The sequence below is a fragment of the Lepus europaeus genome, chromosome 11 (assembly GCF_033115175.1).
Source record: "Lepus europaeus isolate LE1 chromosome 11, mLepTim1.pri, whole genome shotgun sequence".
Lineage (NCBI taxonomy): Eukaryota > Metazoa > Chordata > Mammalia > Lagomorpha > Leporidae > Lepus > Lepus europaeus.
In genome coordinates, this window is record NC_084837.1 from 64180387 (window position 1) to 64202477 (window position 22091).

The window sequence follows — 22091 nt, forward strand, 5'->3', positions numbered from 1 at the left end:
TCCTGAGACGAGGAGGGGCAAGGTGAAGGAGGAGAAAGGGAAGGGGGTGAGCAGGACGTGCTGGGGTTCTCCATGCCTGAAGCCACCCCAGATCCATTCTGCTCGGGGACCAACGTGGTGCCGCAGAAGCTCGTCTGAGAGACCAGACGCCGGCATGGGAGAGCCAGGGAACTCCAGCCCAGGAGGACAGTGGCTGTGCCCAGCACAGACCTGGGGTCAGCCCCCAGCCTCTGAATGGTCAGCGTGTGGCCTCACAGTTCTGGGGTCCCTGGGCAGCCTCAGAGCTGTGTCCCTGGAGGCTGCAGCCCTGAGGCCCGGTGCTTCAGAGCGGCCCTCAAGGCCTGCAGGATGGCATCCTGGCTGTAGCGCACGTTGTAGTCACTGAGCTGCAGCAGGTGGTCAAAGTCTTCCTCCTTGTAGGTCATGTTGAAGAGGGCATAGGGGGAGGTAGGCCCAGTGAGGTCCACTTGGCCAGCCTGGAGCTCTGCGGGGCTGCGCCGGACACCTGCCCAGGGTGGGAGAGGGTCAGGAGCAGGATCAAGCATCCCAATGGGGCGCAGGGAGGGGCTGCCCCCCACTCAGGTCCCCATTTTCTCCCAGTTCTGTGTCCTTTGCCCAGAAATACAAATGCAGGCAATAGGACACTGTTTGGAGGTCTGAAGGGTCCCTTGCTTGCATATTTCCTTGTAGCAGTTCTACTACTGGGGCAACCCCAACATATCTATCACTTCCGGGTCAGGCATAAACGGCCAGAACAAGCAAGTCAATTATGTTGTGAATGGATTCTTACAGCTCATGGTTGAAACAAGGGGGCTTTTTAGTGTTCAAGAACCAGTCTTTGTTGAGAGTGAAGACTTCTTTAGAATTCTAGGATGTGGGCTAAGCACGTTAAGAGTGAGGCAGGGAGAATTCTAGTGAGAGCTAGGAAGCTGGGAATCCATGCTCCAAGGCGGTTTGTTTTTCCCACCCAAAACAGGTAGAATTCTGACAAGCTGGTGAGAGGAGGGAAGAGGAAGGAAGGTAGAGAGGGTTCAAATTTCGGGATCCCTGGAGCAGAGAGTAGGAGCCCGGCCTGAGCTTGATTTGGTTGATGGAGAGGCCACTGAACACCCCACACTGAGCAGGTGAGCAAAGTGGCCAAGGAGCAACCAAGCGGCCAAAGGAGCCCTGCTGTGGTAATGCAGAGGACGCCAGCCCAACGAAGTGGCAAACGCAGGGCCCTGCCTGGGTGGAGGGAGCCTTGGGCCATGCTCAGGGCAGACCGTCCTCCCTCTGAAGGGGCAGCAGGTGAGGGGCCCAGGACAGGGAGAGGCCAGGCTGCCTGGCTGTCAGGGGAGGGGGAGGGGCCGCCTCACCAGGGGCCGAGTGGTCCTTGAAGGAGGCGTTGACCAGCGGGAAGTGCAGCAGGACAGGGGCCTCGGGGCAGGTGGGGTCTGAGAAGAGGTGGCACTCGCCCGGCTGGCGCTGGTCCTGGGGGCTGGGCTGCACGCGGGGGAAGGGCAGCCCGCGGGCTCGGCAGTACAGCTCCATCTGCTGCAGCGCCTGTTGGCAGGGGCGACCACACGAGCCAGGTCACCCCAGACCAGCACGCCCCAGCTTCTCCCTCAGGTTCAAGACAACAAGCAGGTCTGGCCCATCCCTGGCCTTGCTCAGTCGTGCAGTGCCTCAGAGGGAGGCCAAGGGTTCGGGCGCGTACACGGCTGCTGGCTTAACATCTTTAGGTGGGTTCAGACCCGGCGGCCTCCTTTCCACTTTGGGTTGCTCTTCCCACATTATTCAAGGCCCAGAGCCTAGAGGGCCTGCGTAGGGGAGCTCCATCTGTACCCCAGCCCTGCCTCCCAGCTCGGTGCCCCTGTGCCCCTTCCAGGCAGGCTGTGGTGAGGCTCCTCCCGGACCACCTCAGCCCTTCCCGATGCAGGACCCTGGCCGGAGCCGTGGGCCTCCCCTCCCGCCCATGAGGACCCAGCAGGTGTGGGATAGTGGCTCAGTGATCCTGCTTCTCGCCCCTGGGGCTTGGCCTGGCTAGGGGTGACCAGCAGCACCTCGAAGTGCGAGGACAGGGAGTAGTCAAAGGAGAGAATGAGGTCCAGCTTGCGGCCTGGTCGGAACATGCAGGGGCAGCTGGTGTTGATGAAGTAGCCGGCGTCCACCAGGCAGAGCTGGGGCTCCTGGGGAGTCAGCTGGCCAGGGGTGGAATCCAGCGGACTGTCTGGCAGGACAGGCAGGGGCAGCTGGAGGTGGCCACCCTGCCACAGGTGGCCCAGCTGCCCCCTCCTGACCACATTCAGCTCCGGGTCCCTTCCTTCCCCGTGGACATCCCAGACCCTCCCCCAGACCTTCCAGTGGGATCTTCTCAAAGCCACACCCGAGAAGCAGATGTCGTGACCCTCAAGGCCCCAGTCAGTCAGCAGCCATGGGCCACTGCCACCCAGGGATACATGCTTGTTCTAACATGGCGACTCCTGGCCACGGCCCTTACCTGCCCAGGTGGAGAAGTCCCTCTGGCTGTAGTAGTCCTGGTGCAGCTGCAGGCCCTGGAGGAAGTTGGTGCTGTGCTGGTGGAGTGGCCTGCCCGTCAGGAAGCCCTTAAATGCCTGGGCCAGGGCCGTGCCAGGCTGCAGCCACGACGCCTCCCTCCAGGAGGAGGGCTGTGGGGAGGCAGGGGGGCGCTCCTTCTCTACAGCCCGAGAAACACACGTCGGTCCAGTGAGGGCCTGGAGACGCCTGCCCTTCCTCCCCGCAGATGCTCCGCCCCCCAGCCGGCGTCTAAAGGGAAACAGCTTCATGCATGCCAGCGTCCTGCTGGTGCTTCCACTCCTACCCATGTTCCTGATCTTGTCCTTGAGGTGGTGTGTCCAGGCCTCGCCAGAGCTGCCGAGGTCATACCAAGCATCCAGCAAGTTCAGGGAGAAAATGTTGCTCCAGATACCTGGAGGCCAACCCCCCGAGAGAGGTCAGCCCTGAGGTCCCAGTGCCCTGCCTCCCCCACGCGGAGGCCAGAGGTCCCAGCCTTGGGTGCTGATGGCAATGGGGGTGGAGACAGGGCTGTGCCGCAACAGCTCTTCCCACCGCCCAGCCCTGCCCCCTCGCCCTGGGGCTCTCCCACATCTGAGCCACAGGACTCAGGGGACCCCCCCCACCGCCGTCACCTTCCAGAAAGCAGACGCGGGGCTCAGGCAGCCTCCTCATCAGCCGCCCCATGAAGAACTCGGAGCCGAAGAGCTCAGGGGGGACGAAGGCGCCATACTTGAGGAACCCGGCCTCGTAGGGGGAGAACTCCACCCACTCTGATGGGGTGGACAGAGATTGGGCGTGAGGGGAGTGGCCTGGGGAGCCCAGCTCGGGCAAGGGCCTCAGCCTCCCTCCAGCCTGGCATCCACTCTGCACATGGGAGGAAGGCACGCTCCTGGGCTGACCGTGCCCCGCCCTCCACCTGGTACCCTGTGCCCGCTCTGAGCACAGGGCACTCCCCTGGCTGGCCTCTAACTCCATCACACCCACACCCCTGTGGAAGACTGTGCACGGGCGGAAGTGTCCAGTTTGGGGGCCCTGGGTGTGGAGGATTTGGGGAGCTCGGGTGTTGGAGGGTGGAGTGGACGGGGCTGTACCTTTGAAGTCGAGGGTCTCCAGATTGTTCTCTTTGACATTGAGGCTCAAGTAGAGGGGCAGGGGGTTCTGCCCCCGCTCCAGTGCAGCTCTCTGTCCTGACAGCTTCTGGTCCATCACCTGGGGTGGGAGGGTGTGAGGGCCTCAGGGAGGCTGGGGGCACCCGGGGGCAACAACTCTGCAAGGACAGGGTCTGGGGAGGGGAGGCAGCTCCTCCAGTGGGAATCGGAGGGCCTGGGTGGGTGGGCACTGACTGTGCCTGCTCCTGACCCTGTTGCCAGCCCCTGCCCCTGCATCTTGTGCTTCCAGTGGCCCCATCTGTGAGTTTACAGGTGGAGCAGGTAGGGATTCTGACACAACAGACACAAAGGGCATGCGTGTGCACACAAGCACGTGCACACACACACACACACACAGCTCTCCACAAAGGACCAGCGAGCCGCTCCAGGATACAGTGTGAGCGATGCCAGCAGAGGGGCTGCCCCTTCCAGGTTCCCCTCAATGCAGTCCAAGTCTCAGCCCCTCCCCAGTGCTCTCCTGACATCCTGCCTTCCGGGTCTCACACACTGTGAGGTTGTACCGGTTGTTTCTTCTTGCATTCTCTTCTCCATTGCCTCTTCAGAAAACCCCACGCTGTCTTTAATGGCCTGTCTTTTTAGGGAGCCTCCCCAGGTCCCCTGGGTCCTAGGGGCACAGAAAGGCTGTCTTCTGTCCCGGGTCAGGCGTGCAAAGAAGGCTCAGCTCCAGCTCCTGCAGGGTCAGGGACCTGCACCTCCCTCTCAGGTTCTCCAAGCTGGAAAGGAGTCTGGTCACAGTGCTCCCAACCAGCCCTATCGTCAGCCCTTTACTTCCAGAGCATGTTAAACCCACAGATTTGGGGTCTCTCCAGAGAATCAGCCTATCAGAAGTCACTTTGAAATTTGCCTTTTAATCCTCCACCTTGCGGCGCCGGCACACCGGGTTCTAGTCCCGGTCGGGGCACCGGATTTTGTCCCGGTTGCTCCTCTTCCTGTCCAACTCTCTGCTATGGCCCGGGAAGGCAGTGGAGGATGGCCCAAGTACTTGGGTCCTGCACCCGCATGGGAGACCAGGAGAAGCACCTGGCTCCTGGCTTCGGATCAGCACAATGCGCCGGCCGCAGTGGCCATTGGAGGGTGAACCAACAGCAAAAAGGAATACCTTTCTGTCTCTCTCTCTCACTATCCACTCTGCCTGGCAAAAAAAACAAAACAAAACAAAACAAAAAAAACAACAAAAAAAAAACCTAAAAAATGACTACAGGGGCAAGTGTTTAGCTAAGCAGGTAAGACACTGGTTAAGATGCCTGTGCCCCACACTGGAGAGCATGAGTTTCATTCCTGGCTTAGGCTCCTGATTCCACCTTCTTGCTAATGAAGAAGATTCTTGAGGCAGCAGCAATGGCTCAAGTAATTGGGCTCCTGCTGTCCATGTGAGAGACCCGCACAGAGTGCCCAGCTCCTGGCTCTGGCCTGGCCTTGTTCTGGGCATCTCGGGCATTTGGGGCGTGAACCAGAGAATGGAAAACCTCTCCCTCTCTCTCTCTCCCTCTTTCCCTCTCTCCCTCTTTCCCTCTCTCTCTCCCTCTCTCCCTCTCTCTCCCTCTCTCCCTCCTTCTCTCCCTCCCTTGGACTGTCAAAGAAATTTCTTAAAAAAAAAAATCAATCAATAAAAATGACTATAAACCTAATACATAAAATCATTCATTAACTCATTACTAGAGGATCAAACGTAATTAAGTAAAAATTTATTTTTATAGCCCGGGTTCAAACCGCACTTTCAAGCACCTTGTAAACTGAACTGTTAAGACCACTTCTCCTACCTACAGTAAGTGGTTGCTGCCTCCAGGCAGAAAACTCAGCCACTGAACATGAACTGAAACAGTAGATGCAACAGATACATAAGCCAGAGACTCAGGACCCAATATCAGAGCACCGGTTCAAGTCCCGGCCACTCTGCTTCCAATCCAGCTCCCTGCTAATGTGCCCAGGAAAGCAGCGGAGGGTGCACAGCCCCAGTGGTTACAGCCATCTGGACAGTCAATTGACAGATGGAAGATCTCTCTGTGTCTCTCCCTCTCTCTGTAACTCTACCTTTCAAATAAAATAAACCAATTATTAAAAAAAAAGGAATGCATTCTTATTTAAAAATAACATATTTCAAGTGGTTGTGCTAGTTTTATAAATTCAACGCCATGTCAACCAAAATCCCACTGCTGATCATGAAAACGGACTGGCTGACTACTATGGAACGGGAAGGACCACGGGCCAAGAGGAGCCATGAGAATTCACAGGAAGAACCAAGGTGGCAATGGGGCAAACCCGCCCACAGATAATGGAGATTTATTACACAGGCAGTGTGCTGTGGCATAGGGGTAGAGAAGCAGGCCTGTTAGGACAGCAGAGAGCGCTCAGGAAGAGTCCCAGGCATGGACGGAACCTGATACAGGACAGAAGTAGCAGTGCAGATCCCTGGAGAGAATCTTCACCAAATGAACTGGGAAGGGGCTGGCCCTGTGGCACCATGGGTCGCATGTGGGCGCCGGTTCACCACATGAACTGGTGCTGCCTACAACACTGGCATCCCATAATGATTCCAGGTTCAAGTCCCAGCTGCTCCACTTCTGATCCAGTTCCCCACGAATGTGCCTGGGAAAGCAGTAGAAGATGGCCCAAAGTCTTTGGGCTCCTGCACCCACTTTGGGAGACCAGGATGGAGTTCCAGGCTCCTGGCTTTGGTCTGGCCCAGCTTCACCTGTTGTGGCCATTTGGGGAGTAAGCCAGTACATGGAAAATTTATCTGTCTTTCCCTCTCTCTTAACTCTGCCTTTCAAATAAATACCTTCAAATAAAAATAAAAAGTAAGTGAACTGGGGGATTTTGGTATCCATTGGAGAAAACAATCATTTATCTCTATTTACATTATACATAGAGATAAATTCTGAAAGCATTAAAGTCCTATTTGTAAGAAATAATTCTTCTTAAAAATGATGATTTATTTGAAAGGCAAAGAGACAGAGAGAGACGGATAGAAATATCTCCCATCTGCTGGTTCCCTCCCCAAATGCCCTCACAGCCAGGCCTGGGCCAGGCTGAAGACAGAAGGCAGGAGGGAACTCAACCCAGGGTCCACACATGGGTAGCAGGGATCCAACCACTTGGGACATCACTGCTGCCTCCCAGGGTGAGCTGGATCAGGACTCAAACCAGGCCCTCTGATAGGAGATGCTGGTATCCCGAGCAGCATCTTAACTACTGCACCCAGACGCATGCATCAAGAAAAAAGTCTTTAAAACTTTCATGAGAATATATGGAGGGGGGTAAGGTGGGGGCTGGGAACTGGCGTTGTGACATAGCAGGTTAAGCCTGCAATGCTGGCATCCCATGTGGGTGCCGGTTTGAGTCCTTGCTGCTCTACTTCCAATCCAGCTCCCTGCTAATGAGCCTGGAAAAGCAGGAGAAGATGGCCCAAGGGCTTGGGCCCCTGTACTCACATGCGAGACCCAGCAAAAGCTCCTGGCTCCTGGCTTTGGATTGGCCCAGCTCTGGCCGTTGTGGCCATTTAGGGAGTGAACCAGTGGGTGGAAGACCTCTCTATCTCTCCCTCTCTCTGTCTGTAACTCTGCCTCTCAAATAAATATTTAAAAAAGAGAAAGAGAGTGAGTGAACCAGCACAAGGGAGCTCTCTGTGTGCCTCTCAAATAAAATTGTTTATAGAAACAATATTATGTTTTTCTTAAGGATGTGTAACAAAGGTATATATAATAAAGCTATATAAAATATATATTATATGCAATGACATATTATTTATCATATAATAAAACAGCTCTGGATATGCCTGAGGTAATAAACCTGAGTTTGGGATGCTGGTTACCCCTGGGGGTAGGCAGGCCCTGGGACTGGGAGGGGTGCACAGGAGGCTTCAATGGCACCCATAGCATTTCATTCCTTGGGCTCGTTGGTGAGGTCATGCATCTTCATTATTTATTCATTTTCTTAGGTGTAAATATTTTCATAAAAAATGTTCAATAAATGTTGAGATTTGCATAATAAATATTTGCAAACTAATAAACAAAAAGTAAGGATGGCTGGTAGTTTCTCAGCAGCACTGCACTTGCCAGTGAAGATAAAATTTAAAGAAAAAATTCTAAGAAAAGCATTCATGGAGGAATTCTCTCTGGTTAGCTTGCACGATAATCATTCTCAAACACCTCGTACTTGAAGATCAAGAAGCCCTGTGCACTAACACACCGCATGGCCACTGTTTTTGTTACCTGTGTTAGATACTTCTTGTCCTGTACTTGTTTCAATTTTTTTTTTTTTTTTTTTTTGACAGGCAGAGTGGATAGTGAGAGAGAGAGAAAGGTCTTCCTTTGCCGTTGGTTCACCCTCCAATGGCCGCCGCGGCCGGCGCATCGTGCTGATCTGAAGCCAGGAGCCAGGTGCTTCTCCTGGTCTCCCATGGGGTGTAGGGCCCAAGGACTTGGGCCATCCTCCACTGCACTCCCAGGCCACAGCAGAGAGCTGGCCTGGAAGAGGGGCAATCGGGACAGAATCCGGTGCCCCGACTGGGACAAGAACCCGGTGTGCCGGCGCCACAAGGGGGAGGATTAGCCTATTGAGCCACGGTGCCGGCCTCAAATGCTTTTGAAACTTTGTTCAGATAATTCTTGCTGGCAAAACAATAGTATAGAGAAAAAAAAAATCACCATTTTGATAATTATCTCCATTAGTGTAAGGGTTAGCAGTTAATTTTCTTAGCTTCCTTAAAGGAGCACTGTAATAAAAAAAAAAAATGTATATGCCATGGGGCTGGCTTTGTGGCACAGTCTGTTAAGCCACCACCCACAAAGCCAGTGTCCCATATCAGAGTCCCGTCTGCTTTGCTTCCGGTCCAGCTCCCTGCTGCTGCACCTGAGAGGGCCACAGAAGTGCCTTCATCCCTGCCAACCACGTGGGAGCCCCAATGGGGTTCTAGGCTTCTAGTTTCAGCTTGGCCCAGACCTGGCTGTTGTAGCCATTTGGGAGTGAACCAGAGAGTGGAAGGTATTTCTTTCCTCTCTTTCTCTGTCTCTCTGCCTTTCAAATAAATAAAATTTTAAGAAGATTTATTTATTTATTCAAAAGGCAAGTTACAGTGAGAGAGGAAGAGAAATACAGAGATTGTTGGTTCACTTACTTCCCAAATGACCCCAATGGCCAGGGCCATCCTATGACAAAGCTAGGAGCCAGGAGCTTCTTCCAGGTCTCCCACATGGTTGCCAGGGACCCAAGCACTTTGGCCATCTTCCATTGCTTTCTCAGGTGCATTAGCAGGGGACTAGATCAGAAGTGGAGCAGCCAGGACTTGAACCAGCACCAGCATCAGAAAAATATTAATATACCAGTTTTTTCTTGATGGCAGAATAACAGTAAGGAAAAACAATAGCTGGGAAGTGGGTAGTGCTCACTCTATACCAAGGCGCCACTGAGTTCTCACAGCAAGCCTCTCAGGCAAGTGCAATCCTTGTCCCCATCGGACACGAGAGACAGCTGAAGCACAGAGTTTAAGTCACTTAGCTGAGGATGCAAGCTAAGAGGTTCTGGGATTAGAACCACGGGAATCCGGCGGGAATAAACCCAAAGCAGCTCTCAGAAGCTCACCGAGCCTCTCTTGCTTCACTGGTGCTGGCTGATCCCTGGCTCTTGGGAGATCCAGAAACTAGACTCTGAACAGCCTGACTCAGACAGGCTGGAGACCCTGAGCCATGGAGCTGCCCATCTCCTTTTACAATGGGCCCAGTGTCTCGCACCCTGCCAGAAACACTACCTGCTCTGTCCTGCATGCCCTGGGGCCTACCTGACCATGCAGCATGAACTCCAGCACCAGGGCCCACAGGTCCACAAAGGTTGTGGGGTGGCCCCGCTCAGCCCTCAGCTCCAGCTCCTGCTTGTAGCTCGCCAGGCGCACCAGGGAGAAGGCGTCCAGCTTGCTCTTGGCCAGGTGCTCCCGGGCGTGGCTGATGGGTCCCTTAAGGTCCTTCTGTGACCACTCAGGGTCCCCGTACAGGTGGGACATTGCCCTGGGGGAACAGGGGACAGGTTTGTAGGATGCGAGGCCCAGCTTGGGGCATTGCAATCCTGCCTCCTGCCCTCCAGCTCCCCCCAGCATGAGGCTCCTGCCACGGAGGCTCTGCCTGTCTGGAAAATGAGCCACAGGGCTCTTCTCCCATATCACTGCTACTCGCTTGTTTGTTTGTTTGTTTGTTTGTTTGTTTTTGACAGGCAGAGTAGATAGTGAGAGAGAGAGACAAAGAGAAAGGTCTTCCTTTTTGCCGTTGGTTCACTCTCCAATGGCCGCTGCGGCTGGCGCATCTCGCTGATCCGAAGCCAGGAGCCAGGTGCTTCTCCTGGTCTCCCATGCGGGTGCAGGGCCCAAGCACTTGGGCCATCCTCCACTGCCTTCCCGGGCCACAACAGAGAGCTGGCCTGGAAGAGGGGCAACTGGGATAGAATCCGCCCCAACTGGGACTAGAACCCGGTGTGCCGGCGCCGCAAGGCGGAGGATTAGCCTGTTAAGCCACGGCGCTGGCCGCTTGTTTGTTTTTAAAATTTATTTATTGGGGCTGGCATTGTAGCACAGCGGGGATATATATATGTATATATATATATATATATATATATATATATACCCTTTGATGCTAGCACACATATGGGCGCTGGTTCAAGTGCTGGCTGTTTCACTTAGCGGAGGATGGCCCAGGTGCTTGGGCTTCTGCCACCCACATGGGAGACCTGGAGGAAGCTCCTGGCTCCTGGCTTCTGGCTTTGGCCGGCCCAGTCCTGAGTGTTGCAGCCATCTAGGGTGTGAACCAGTGAATGGAAGACCTCTCTTTCTCTCTCCTACCTTGCCCCAATTCTGACTTTCAAATAAATAAACCTTTAAAAATTATTTAATATTTATTTATTTACTTGAAAGGCAGAGTTGCAAAAAGAGAGAGGTAGAGACAGTTCACCTCACAGATGGCTGCAATGGCCAAAGTTGAGCCAGGCCAAAGTCAGGAACCAGGAGCTTCTTCTAGATTTTCCACATGGATGCATGGGCCCAAGCACCTAGGCCATCTTCTGCTGCTTTCTCAGCTGCATTAGCAGAGAGCTGGATCAGAAATGGAGCAACCGGGACTTGGGATGCGGGTGACACAGGCAGTGGCTTAACCCACTATGCTATAATGCTGGCTCCAGTGCCATTCACTTTTAGTAGAATGTGAGCCACATGTACACCTGCAAATTTCCTATTAGTCATATTTTAAAAGTCTATAGGGGGGCCGGCACTGTGGTGTAGCTGGTAAGGCTCCTGCCTATAGTGCTGGCATCCCATATGGGCGCTGGTTCGAGTCCTGGCTGCTCCACTTCCAATCCAGCTCTCTGCTGTGGCCTGGGAAAGCAGTAGAAGATGGCCCAAGTCCTTGGGCCCCTGCACCCATGTGGGAGACCTGGAAGAAGTTCCTGGCTCCTGGCTTCAGATCAGCACAGCTCCGACTGTTGTGGCCAACTGGGGAGTGAACCAGCGGATGGAAGACCTCTCCTCCCTCTCTCTATCTCTCCCCCCCACCTCTCTGTGTAACTCTTTCAAATAAACAAATAAATCTTTAAAAAAAACAAAAAGTCTATAGGGTCCGGTGCTGTGGCATAGAAGGTTAAGCTTCCGTCTGCGGTGCCGGCATCCTGTATGGGTGCTGGTTCGAGTTCCAGCTGCTCCACTTCTGATCCAGCTACCTGCTAATGACCTGGGAAAGCAGCAGAGGATGGCCCGGGTGCTTGGGCCCCTGCACCAACCAGGGAGAATTGGAGGAAGCTCCTGGTTCCTGGCTTCAGATAGGCCCAGCTCTGGCTGTTGTGGCCATCTGGGAAATGAACCAGAAGATCTCTTTCTGTCTCTCCTTCCCTCTGTCTATAACTCTGCCTCTCAAATAAATAAATAAATATTCAAAAAAGGATTATATTCACAAAAAGTCTATAGGCAAGCCACTAAAAATTAATTTTAAATATATCTAAAAATTATTTTTTAAACAGGGAACTGGCATAAAAAGTTACTGACCTAACGTGTATTGTTTTTCAAACCAAGCCTTCCAAATGCACTGTGAATTTCACGTTGAGAGCACACCCCAGTGTGGACGAGCCACATTTCAAATGGTTAGTCACCCCCCACAGCTAGTGGCCACCACTGGAGACAGCGCTGGACCCTACTCCCACCTTCCTGGGCCCGCTGTGCTCGTCAACAGCTGGCGCCTAGACCCTTCCGAGGGGCTGACTCCTCTTGTACTCTTCCAGTCATGTCTCAAGGCGGCTCAAAGGAATGAAACCCCAACAGTGAAGCGTTTTACAGCGTCAGGGCTGGGCGGGTGTGTGGGGAGGCAGTGCTGTCCTTAGGTAACATGCCCTCTTGTGACCCCAGACTAAAGGAGGTAACAATAATGAAAACACAAAAAGCTTCCAACGTGGAGCTCCCGGTACAAACACACTTCAGGCAGCTCATGGGAAATGGAATTAAGAGACATCTCTTTTTGGCCAAAACACTTTCTTGAAACTCATGTATTGGGACCAGCGCTGTGGCGTGACAAGTAAAGCCACCACCTGCAGTGCCAGTATCCCATGTGAGCACCAGTTGCCAGTTCTAGTCCCGGCTGCTCCACTTCTGATCCAGCTCTCTGCTGTGGCCTGGGAAAGCAGTAGAAGATGGCCCAAGTCCTTGGGCCACTGGACCCGCGTGAGAGACCCGGAAGAATCTCCTGGCTCCTGGATTCGGATCAACACAGCTCCGGCCATTGTGGCCATCTGGGCAGTAAAGCAATGGATGGAAGACCTCTCTTTCTCTCTCTCCATATATATATATATATATATATATATATATATATATATATATATATATTTAAAATCTCTGACTTTCAAATAAATTAATCAATTAAAAAAAAAAAAAACATGTAGGCTGGTACCACGGCTCACTCTCTGCCTGCAGCGCCGGCACACCAGGTTCTAGTCCTGGTTGGGGTGCCAGATTCTGTCCCGGTTGCTCCTCTTCCAGTCCAGCTCTCTGTTATGGTCTGGGAAAGCAGTGGAGGATGGCCCAAGTGCTTGGGCCCTGCACCCGCGTGGGAGACCAGGAGGAAGCACCTGGCTCCTGGTTTCGGATCGGCACAGCACGCCAGCTGTAGCAGCCATTTGGAGGGTGAACCAACGGAAGGAAGACCTTTCTATCTGTCTCTCTCTCTCTCACTGTCTAACTCTGCCTGTCAAAAAAAAAAACAAAAACAAAAAAACATGTATAGATTCTTCGTAATGCATACTCCCGGTGAACGTTCTGAAGTTCAGGAAAATACACAAGTCTCTTAGCTCCACCTTGCATGAGCCCGTGAGTCCCTGGTGTGTGCGAGTGGCTTCTGTGGGCGAGCCCACTCGGGTCCTGTGGACTGTGGACTCTCATTACACCCATTTTGGAGATGTGTTGACTGAGGCCCTGAGGGATAGGCTGTTCCAGGCCACCCCGGCTTGTACGTGGTGTTGCCGGGCCTCCGACCCAGCTCCTTCTGCATCCCCCTGGGGTGCAGCTCCTCAAGGACTTCTGGGAACTCACCCCCACCTCACTGAGGCAGGCCCTCCCCAGGCGGCTGCTCCCCTTTGAGTGGGCCACTTGCAGCCATCAGACCCCACTGCTCACACACACACATGCACACACACACGTGTATATACACACACACTGCATAAACAGTCCCTCTGGCACTCCTGCCCCCTCCCCCAGTTCTGGTCGTCTCTGCTCTCACCAGGTTGAGCCTGAAACGCCACTGAAGTAGGTCACACAGTCCAGGAGGCCGAGCTTCTGCAGGCCCAAGAGGTGGCCGTAGAGTGAGGTCATGGCCCTGGCGCCACCTCCTGTGGCCGCAATGCCCACGACGGGAACCTGCACCGCATACGGACACAGGCTGCCTCACATGGACAGGAACAAGCAGCCTCGTGCCACGGCCTGCCTCCAGGGGAGGGGCCTCTAGGGCAAGGTTAGCGCCAGGGCCCAGCCCCTCCCCATAAAGTGACAGCTTCAGTCCAGGACAGTGCTCCAAAGGGGGCTAACAACCTGCAGTCCACCCACGCCCCATAAGTCCCCTGGCGGCTGCAGAGGGCGTGGAAATCACGTGCTCCCGTAAGGTCAGCCCCGGGTGTCTGTCCGCACGCCCCCCTGGAGCCCAGACCTCGTCCTCCTGCAGGTCTCTGTCCAGCTGCAGGGCCTGCTTCAGGGCCTTGGCCACCACCTGCTTCCGCCTGCTCAGGAAGGCCTGCTCCTCCGCGCAGAGGTCGAAGCCCAGCCGCACGGCCAGCTCCTCGGGGCTGCAGCAACGAAGAATCCGGGGGTCGGGGGTTCCAGCCCTGGCTCAGCCATGGCTGAAGCTCATGACAAGCTGCCCTATAACCTCTTTCCAACCCCAAGACCACCCTTCTCCCGACATTCCCCTCCCCCGATCAGACAGGAATGTTCCTTACCAGGCCCCTGCCTTGAGCTGCAGCCTCACTCCTGGGCCCTGAAATCAAAGCAAGAGACCCTGCCTGGAACGTCCTAGACCTTGAGGGAGTGTGGTACCCCAGGGCCTTGCGTTCCCCCAGCCTCACTCTCACTGGCACATCCTGTCCAGTGGGGGCCACTCACGTTTGTAGCAGGAACATCCACAGTCACCTCCTTCCCCGTGGCCAGGGACTTCAGGGGCAGAGTGAGGTGTCCAGCTGAGCCGTGGGAGTTCCAGCCATTGCTCGTGGAGCCCTGGAGGGAATTCTGCATTCATGCATGGAACAAATGTTTACCAAGTCTCTGGACGGCAAACAAGACCATTTGTATTACCCTCCCTGGGTAATACAGAACCAAATACATCCATGACAGTTACTGCAATGGGGACAGCAGTCATTGTACTTGTTAATACTCAGGAGATAATAATAGCCTATACTTATTTAGTGCAAAGGCATCGCTCTCACAGAATCACATGTCTCAGTGTATAAAGGAACAGTTAATGGACTGTTAAATTGCTGTGATGAAAACAAGCAGTGGAATGTGATAGAGTGACCAAGATGGGGTATGGAAAGTCAAGGGGGGCTCCTCTGAAGCAGCGTCATGTGAGCTGAGGAGGAAGAAGAAGACAGGAAGCACTCGGCATGTTGCAAAAAGCAAAAGAAGGCAAGGATGGTTGGAGCATTGTGACCCAGGGGGAGGCAGAGGTGGCGTGGCTGTGCAGGGCCTTGTGGACACGGGCAGCAGGTCAGGCCAAGAGCGCCCCTGGAGGAGCCCCTGGACAGCACATGGGAAGGCAGGCATGACACCGTAGCCTCCAGCCCACAGAGGGTCAGTGCCTGACCGGGGGAGATCAACGGGGCCACAGGAGACCCGGCCTCACACAGGGAAGGTGGGTCACGGACGGAGCTCCAGAGCCGAGACCCACCCTCAGGCGCCCACTCAGCTCCGTCTCTTGAGCCGCCAGGTAGTGGAAGCGGACGGCAGAGGCTGTGCCCAGGACAGACGTCTGCGTGTCCTCATAGGACCCCTGCAGCACCAGCTCCAGCTCCAGCTGATCCTGACCTGGGGAGAGAGGGGTCGGGCTGCATGAGGCCAACACGTGGAAGCCGCTCTCAGACCTGGAACCCAGCAGTACTTGCTGGACATGGAGGTGGCCCAGGAAGCTGGACAGGACCCTCCCCCGTGTGCCACACTCCACAGCCCTCACAGGATTCCCGTCTGCGCATGTGCTCTCCTCCAGATCAGGTGACCCCCTCCTGTCTGCCCTCTGCTCACCTACCGCCCTGCACAGGTTTCCCAGCCACCCCAGTCTATCCTCCAGAGGCCTCACCTGCCACCGCTGAAGCGCTGCCTGCTCTGTCCAGACGCACATCCAGGCAGGACAGCTCCCGGGCCTGCGGCAGACTGCATCGTGGGAGGAGGCTCTGCGGGGTATGCTGAGGCCCCAACCTCATCCCTCTGAGCCCCTCCGGGACCAGACGTACCACCACAGGATGTGTGGGTGCCAAATGAGGCTTGGAAGCAGAAACCTTCACCACGCCTCTGATCTGCGGCGGCGGCTGCACCTGCTCCTCCAGACTGCCCCGGGGAGCCCCATCTCCGCCCCCACTCCAGCTCTCCTCGCTCTGCTGAACTGCCCCCAGCTCCCCAAGGCAGTTCTTCCCTCTCCGTACGGCTCTGCAGCCGTGGCTGGGGGACGTCTTTCTACCGTACAACACTCAAATGGTGTATGTACATCTCAGCCCTTGGGGTGTCAGGAACACTCAGCATGGTAGAACGCCCCCTACCGGCGGCCCTCTGTAAAGCAGCCCGCTGATGCACGCTGCCCTTGCTGAAGAATTTATCTAATCCCACAGAAGAGGCCACTGGGCAGGACTTTATTGTAATGCAGATTTTTAAAATACCAGCCCCTCAACCAGGCTCGGGAGGGCCCTAACAGTGCGCATTTCCATCTGAGCTCTCAGTGCCTTCTCTTCCCACCCCAGGTCCGCTGGCTCCCAAGTGCACCTGAGCTGCTGCGGGTCAGTTCGAGGCCCACACTTTATGCCTCGCTCGCCACCTTGTGGCCGCCCCTGTCCACTGCAGCATCCTGAACCTGTGGATGCGCCTTCAGACTCTAACCCTGTCTCCCGGACCCGCACATCCCACTGCAAACTCGTTCCGAGCCTCCGTGACCTCAATAGTAACACCCCGAAGGTGTGCCTGGCTGGCAGGGCTCTGCCATGGCTCCCAGAGAAGAACTCAGAACTAACAGTCTGTCACACATGACAACACCAGCAGGCAGCCCCTAGACCTCCCCGCAGGGTCCCCTCTCCCAGCCCTTTAGCTCCAGGCCCTTGGGAGCCCCACAGCCGCCCCAGGGAGCGCCCGGGACCTCTTGCCCGAGTGAGCCCGGGGAAGGCACTCACCACAAGCACTTGGTTGGTGACGAGGTTTTCCGGACGGTCTAACCTGGAAACAGCAGAGCCCCTGAGTCTCGCCCTGCCAAGGCAAAGGCTTCTGCCATGGCTCTGCCCCCACACACCCACGCTCCTGCCCACCTGTGGTCTCCCCGGGAAAACGCGAGGGCCCTCGGAGGCCTTAAGAAGATTCACCAGGAAGAGGGGGAGGATGGGGTGGGGGGAGGGAGGAAGAGGAAGGGCACAGGGCGGAGCCCTCATGGATGTCCCTCTTCTCCCGGTGGACCCTCCCAGGCCTCTTGGGGCAGCGACTCCGGCCTGGACAGATGCACGTGGCACCTGGGTCGGGGCCATTCACCGAATCCTGCCGGCCCAGCCACTCCCCGTGCTGCACGATGTCACTCACGCTTTTTCCATCAGGAACTCCACGTCCAGCTCTTCCTGGGCCTGAGAAGAAAGAGGAGGAGTGGGTGGTGGGCTTGTCCAGCCGCAGGCCTTTCCCATGGCGTCTCACCATCCCCAGCCTCAGCGGCGTGTCAGGGAACAGGGTTACTCTGCACCAGCAGTGTGCAGAGAGCACCTGCCTTCCTCCTGGGCCCCCAAACTCAGGGCAAGGCGGGGATGACAAGGAACACAGGCAAGGGATGCCCGAGGAGCTGGATGGGCTCATAGGCTGCTAGGTCAGCCTCTGACGGAATGAGAAAAGGGGCAGGGTCCCTTTACGAGTGGACAAAGTGCTTGCTGCTTCTCACAGGCTGCCTTTAGTTCGTTTTATCGTGAGAATAGGCTAGACAGGATTACAAATTCCAGCTACCTGATGGGTTTTTATCCCTGCCTCTGATTGGTTGATATCCCAGCCCTCTGATTGGTTGTTATTCTAGCCTTCTGATTGGTTAAATCTCCCCTTATTGGTTAAATCCAGGTAGCTACTTTTGTGCATAAAAGAGCCAGTACCCACAGGCTTCTTGGACAACTCCACTCTTGGAGCCCTGCTCCCAACTGTTGCGGGAGGAGGTTTCTCCAATAAATGCTGCCTGTCCGTGTGGAAATTCTTGGATGTGAGACAAGAGCCAAGAACACCTTCATTGCCCTATAGCACTCCCAGGGACACTGTGGCTTCCTGGACTCATAGACATTAGTTCTCCATCTCCCAAATCTTCCCGCAACAGGTGACCCAGGGTCCTCCTGTGGGTGAGTCCTTGGGTAACTGCAAACACAACCCTTTTTCTTTCCTACTGAAATGCAAGCATCTCCGGGAGGGGCTTCCATTTGTCTGTGAATCAGCTCAGCCTAGCAGCGTCCCAGCCGAAGGGAGAGCAGTTTCCTCCTCCAGCAGCAGGAAGAGGTGAGGCCCAGGGACGCCCCCCATGCACCTGGGGACTCTGGGAGAAGGTCTTCTGGAGCCGCTGGCCAGGGAGGACTTCTGAGACATCGTAGAGACACTTGAAGCAGATGTCATCCTCCGTCGCTGAGTCCTCATCATAGATGCTCAGCTCTAGAACATTCTAGGGACCCAGGACAGCAACGGAGCACATCACCTTACCACAGCACAGCAGCACAGCTCTGAGGAATGTTGGCTTGACGGCCAAAGTCAGAAAGGATAATGATGACCCCTGTTCATCTACTTCAACATAAAAGTAACTACAAAACTTACCAAACAAGTAGAAGGAAATCCAGCAAAGGTTCTAGTTTCCCCCTCCTAATTTTTATGCTTATCAAAAATAGAATTTCACTAAATATTCTCTCCCTCTCTCCCTCCCAGTGTCCCTCCCTAACTTTGCCAGTTCCTAAGGCAAAGCTGAGCTGTGTGGGGTGTGGTGTCAGTACTCGCCCCTGTATTGCCCCCTGGGACCCCGCAGCAGCCCACCCAGGCGGGGACTCATGGGCTCCATTCCTGGGCAGCTTGCCGTGTGGGGGCACTGTGGCCAGCTGGTGCAAGGCCTGCGTTCACTGGACCTCACATTCCCTCGTGCACACAGCACGTGCGGGCTGGGCAGTCACCCTCCTCCCCAATTTCTCCGGCTGAGCCCTGGAGGCAGTGGGCGCGCCCCAGGAAGCCCTCACTGTGGGGTACAGCCTGTCTAGAGGTGAGCAGCTGGGGGCAGCCTGGTCTTTACCTTGACCTGTCTCTGGACTGGGAAACTGAAGGTCTCATTCCACACAGGATGACTGGAGTTGGCGACGGTTCTGGTCCTGAACTTCATTCCAGGTGCGGTTGGCAGCTGCAGGAGCACGTACGCGTCAGCCTCACTCACTGCCAAAGTCAAGAGAGTCCTTTGTTGGGAAAGAACCACTCCCAGGCCTCTCCAGGGGCCTCACCAGACTCCTGCCAAGACCCTGGTGGCCATCAGGGTGGCCCAGACCAGCCCCAAGGCACTCATCTGGGCCTGTCCCATGGGACCAGTGCTCCTCCCCACCCCGGGAGCCCAGGAGCAGGGACTCACACAGGTCTGCCCGGCGCAGGCTCCGCGCCCTCAGCACTTTCACGGTGAGCCGCCAGCAGGCAGAGGTCTCCCCCTGGAAAGAAACATCCAATTCCAGGTCCCTCCTGCTCGGTCCCTCACCCAAATCCGGGCTGCTTACTCCACTGGTCCCTGGCTGCACCCTGATGGTCTCCTGACACCAGGCCTTCGGGGCTGGCCCCTGGGGACAGGCTGGCCCCCATGGGCCACACAGCTTTTGCTCACTGTTGTCCTTCGGGTCCCAGCTCCGGGCTGCAGCAATCAGGTACCGGCAAACCATCCAGGGTGAAATGAGTGGGACCCCTTTCCCTCAGGCACAGTAGGGAGAATGAGGAAGTGGGCGTAGGTCCCCAGGGAGGCTGGGCCCCAGAGCCCAGGGCGCTGTGGTACCCACAGGCCTGGCCCTGCTGTTCTGCCCGGGGTGTGAGCTGAGTGACAGCAAATGCGTCAGGCTCGACCGGCACAGCGGGTGCTGTGGGTGAAAGGTCCCTGTGGGTTAGGACGCTGGCGAGGCCAGGTGGCCCAGGCCAGGTGGGGCCACAGACAGCATGAGTCCAGCCTGGGGGCATATCCCAGGGCTCCGGGGGGCCCGAAAGTCACCATTCTTCTTGGGGCGCAACTGTACAGCATTTTCTGGACCCCTGCACCGGCTTCTTAAAACTGTGTCGGTGCGACCTGAGATGTCCCCGGGTCCGGCAGGGCTAAGGGGTGATTTTTCTGAGGCTGGCCCCTTGAAAGGGAGCCCTTAGGGGTGGCCCTAGCAGGAAAAGCCTAGGCCGGATTTGGTTTTGACCAACATGATCACTGAGCTAACTGATACAGCGACTCTTCTCTCCCAAGAGCGCCGGCACTGCATCTCCCTTTTTGAAAGATCCTCCTGTCTGCCCCAGGTGTGCAGCCCAGCAGCCTGCAGGGTCCTGGGAGCACCTCTCTCTGCACCCTGTCTGTGGAGAGGCCCAGGGCTTGCATTTGCCAGGAAGTTTTGTGAAAGGCTCAATACCAGCCCCAGCCCAGGGGAGGGGATGGGGCCCGAGGGATCTTGGTTGGGCTGAGCCCCAGACCAGGGTCCTGAGTCTCTGTGACCAAGATCCTGGGTCTTTGGCAGGAAAAGAGAATGAGCAGCCTGCCCCTTCCCCAGTGACCCGCGGTGGGGGTGTGGGTGGAGAGGGGAGGAAGCTGTGGGCGCCGCCTAGAGCCCTGCTCCTCCGTGAACCAGGCTGAGCTGCTGTGCAGGAGCCACACAGTGGACACATCCCAAACAGCCCTGGGTGCCCAGCCTGCTGTGCCAGCCAGGCTCTTGCTACCAGGGCAGGCTCCAAGTCCCTGACCCCGCAGTCAGGAGGCTGGGCTCAGAAGGCAAGTGCTCAGGTTCACTTGCCAAGTTGAGAACCTGGCCCTGGGCACCTGCACTTGGGGACACGAGCTGGTGGTGAGATGCTTCCCAGGCGTGGGGCAGACACAGGCTCCCAAGGTACTGAGCCTGTGTGGGACCCAGAGCAGGCAGATGGAGGAAGGGAAGGACGTGCAGCCCTGACCATGCCGATGGGCTGGAACGGGGGATACTTCAGAAACAACCACAGCTGGCTGTTCCGAGGCCCCCAGCTCCTGATGTGAGCAGTGATGGAGACCTCAGGATGTTTCCATGGGTGTCTGCCTTGGGGGTGGGTCCTCTCAACTCCAGGCTGGCTCAGGCTCGGGTAGCAGGTGCAGGCTGTTGATGAGGACGGCTCCACTGCCCCTACACTGTCCAGTGCATCCCAGGCAAGGCTCAGGCCTGGGTGCCTGGGCTGCAGCTCTGGAAGCTGGCACAGGCTAAGAACGAGGCTGAAGACTTTGGGACAGCAGCCCCAGCACACTGAGCCTGTCTCAGCTCCACCATCTGGGCACCAGGGGAGACCTCAGGGGCCAGTCTTCTAGCCTTGGTCTCCAGCAATGGAGACGAGGTCTGGGCTGAGGAGAAGCCCATGGCAGGTGTGGGGCCAGCAGCTTGTTGGCCTCCCTGGCTGGGCGCAGCCTCAGCTCCTGGGTCCAGTCGCCAGTTAGCAGAGGGTGAGCACTTAGGTACATGGGGTGAGCCCTGGGACCCAGCCAGTGCCAGGGAGCCCCCTGGCCTGTGGTGGGGGACTGCGGGCCTGCCCAATCTCCCCTCAGATAGGCAGCCGTGATGTTCTCTGATGGGGGGTTGGCATAGTTTGGGGAGGAGGGAGGGCCCCTAAGGGTGCTGCTGCCTGCTCGCTGTGGGTGCCAGGGAGGCTCTGCTGCCCAGACTCACAGACCCGAGCCCCTGCTGCTCTTCCACACCACTCGCTCCATGTTACCAAGCACAGGCTCCCTCTGCTCTTAGTCTCCACAGAGATCCCAGGTGTGGCACCCCAGCCCTCTCCAGAGACTAGAACCTCCAGAACTTCAGCTCCTGACAACCCAGCCCCCAGCCCTGACAGTGCCCACGGGCCCAGCAGACCCTGTTACCTGCTGAGGATGGCCAGGCGGTCCCTCAGGGGACAGGCTCTCCATGCCGACCTTTCCGGCTCCACTCCAGGCCTAGCCCCCGGCAAAGTGCTGGCTCCTAGGCTGGTGGCAGCGACTGTCCCAGTGGGATGGGACTGCTGTGAATGTGAGAGGCTCCTATAAACAGGCCAGGACTCCACCCTCGGCTGGCTCTGTCAGCCCAGCACCTTCCCTGTTCCCTAAGAAGCTGGGTTAGGCAGCATCTGCAGAAACCCTGGCAAGGCTCCAGGCTCCACAGCAAGTGCCCCTTCCAGACCTGGAGCATCAGGCAGCCCAGCCCCGCCTGAGCTGGGCTCAGCCTCAGAGACCAACGGGCAGCCAGACACCTGGGCATCCGTTCAGCCCTGCGCTAGTGCCTCCTCCTCACCTGCCTGGCCCCCACCCCAGCAGACCCTAGACAGCTGCAGAAGGGTCTAGTGACCCCTGATCACGGCCACGTGTGCTCAGCTCCGCCCTCACACCCTCTGGTAAGGCTGGCCCTGGGAGTTGGTAGTATTTTTATTGGAATCGAACAGCAGACTTTGTAGCAAAGATAAAAGCCCAGTCAGGAAACTCCTAGGTTCAGGAAACT

The 22091-nt window shown here is 56.3% G+C and overlaps 1 protein-coding gene across 1 annotated transcript; it reads right to left on the reverse strand.

The window, feature by feature from the left end:
* Window positions 1-278: 278 nt before the first annotated feature.
* PLA2G4D (phospholipase A2 group IVD) lies at window positions 279-21544 on the reverse strand. Its single transcript, XM_062206633.1, has 20 exons — window positions 21482-21544; window positions 18995-19067; window positions 18668-18804; window positions 17924-18055; window positions 16957-16997; window positions 16560-16602; window positions 15482-15545; window positions 15077-15213; window positions 14296-14406; window positions 14133-14170; window positions 13844-13979; window positions 13421-13557; window positions 9463-9685; window positions 3609-3726; window positions 3150-3287; window positions 2822-2929; window positions 2480-2677; window positions 2043-2209; window positions 1356-1542; window positions 279-505 (listed from the first exon to the last, which is right to left on the reverse strand). Exons 1-20 carry the CDS (start codon window positions 21524-21526, stop codon window positions 279-281), a joined length of 2460 nt encoding a protein of 819 aa, XP_062062617.1. The 5' UTR covers window positions 21527-21544.
* Between the last annotated feature and the right edge of the window lie 547 nt (window positions 21545-22091).

Coding starts and splice junctions, on each gene's coding strand:
- PLA2G4D (XM_062206633.1), bottom strand. CDS start 21,526: ATGGAGAGCCTGTCCCCTGAGGGACCGCCTGGCCATCCTCAGCAG. Junction 15,546..16,559: donor TCACCAACCAAGTGCTTGTG/GTGAGTGCCTTC, acceptor AGTCTGCCGCAG/GCCCGGGAGCTGTCCTGCCT. Junction 14,407..15,076: donor AGCTGAGTGGGCGCCTGAGG/GTGGGTCTCGGC, acceptor AATTCCCTCCAG/GGCTCCACGAGCAATGGCTG.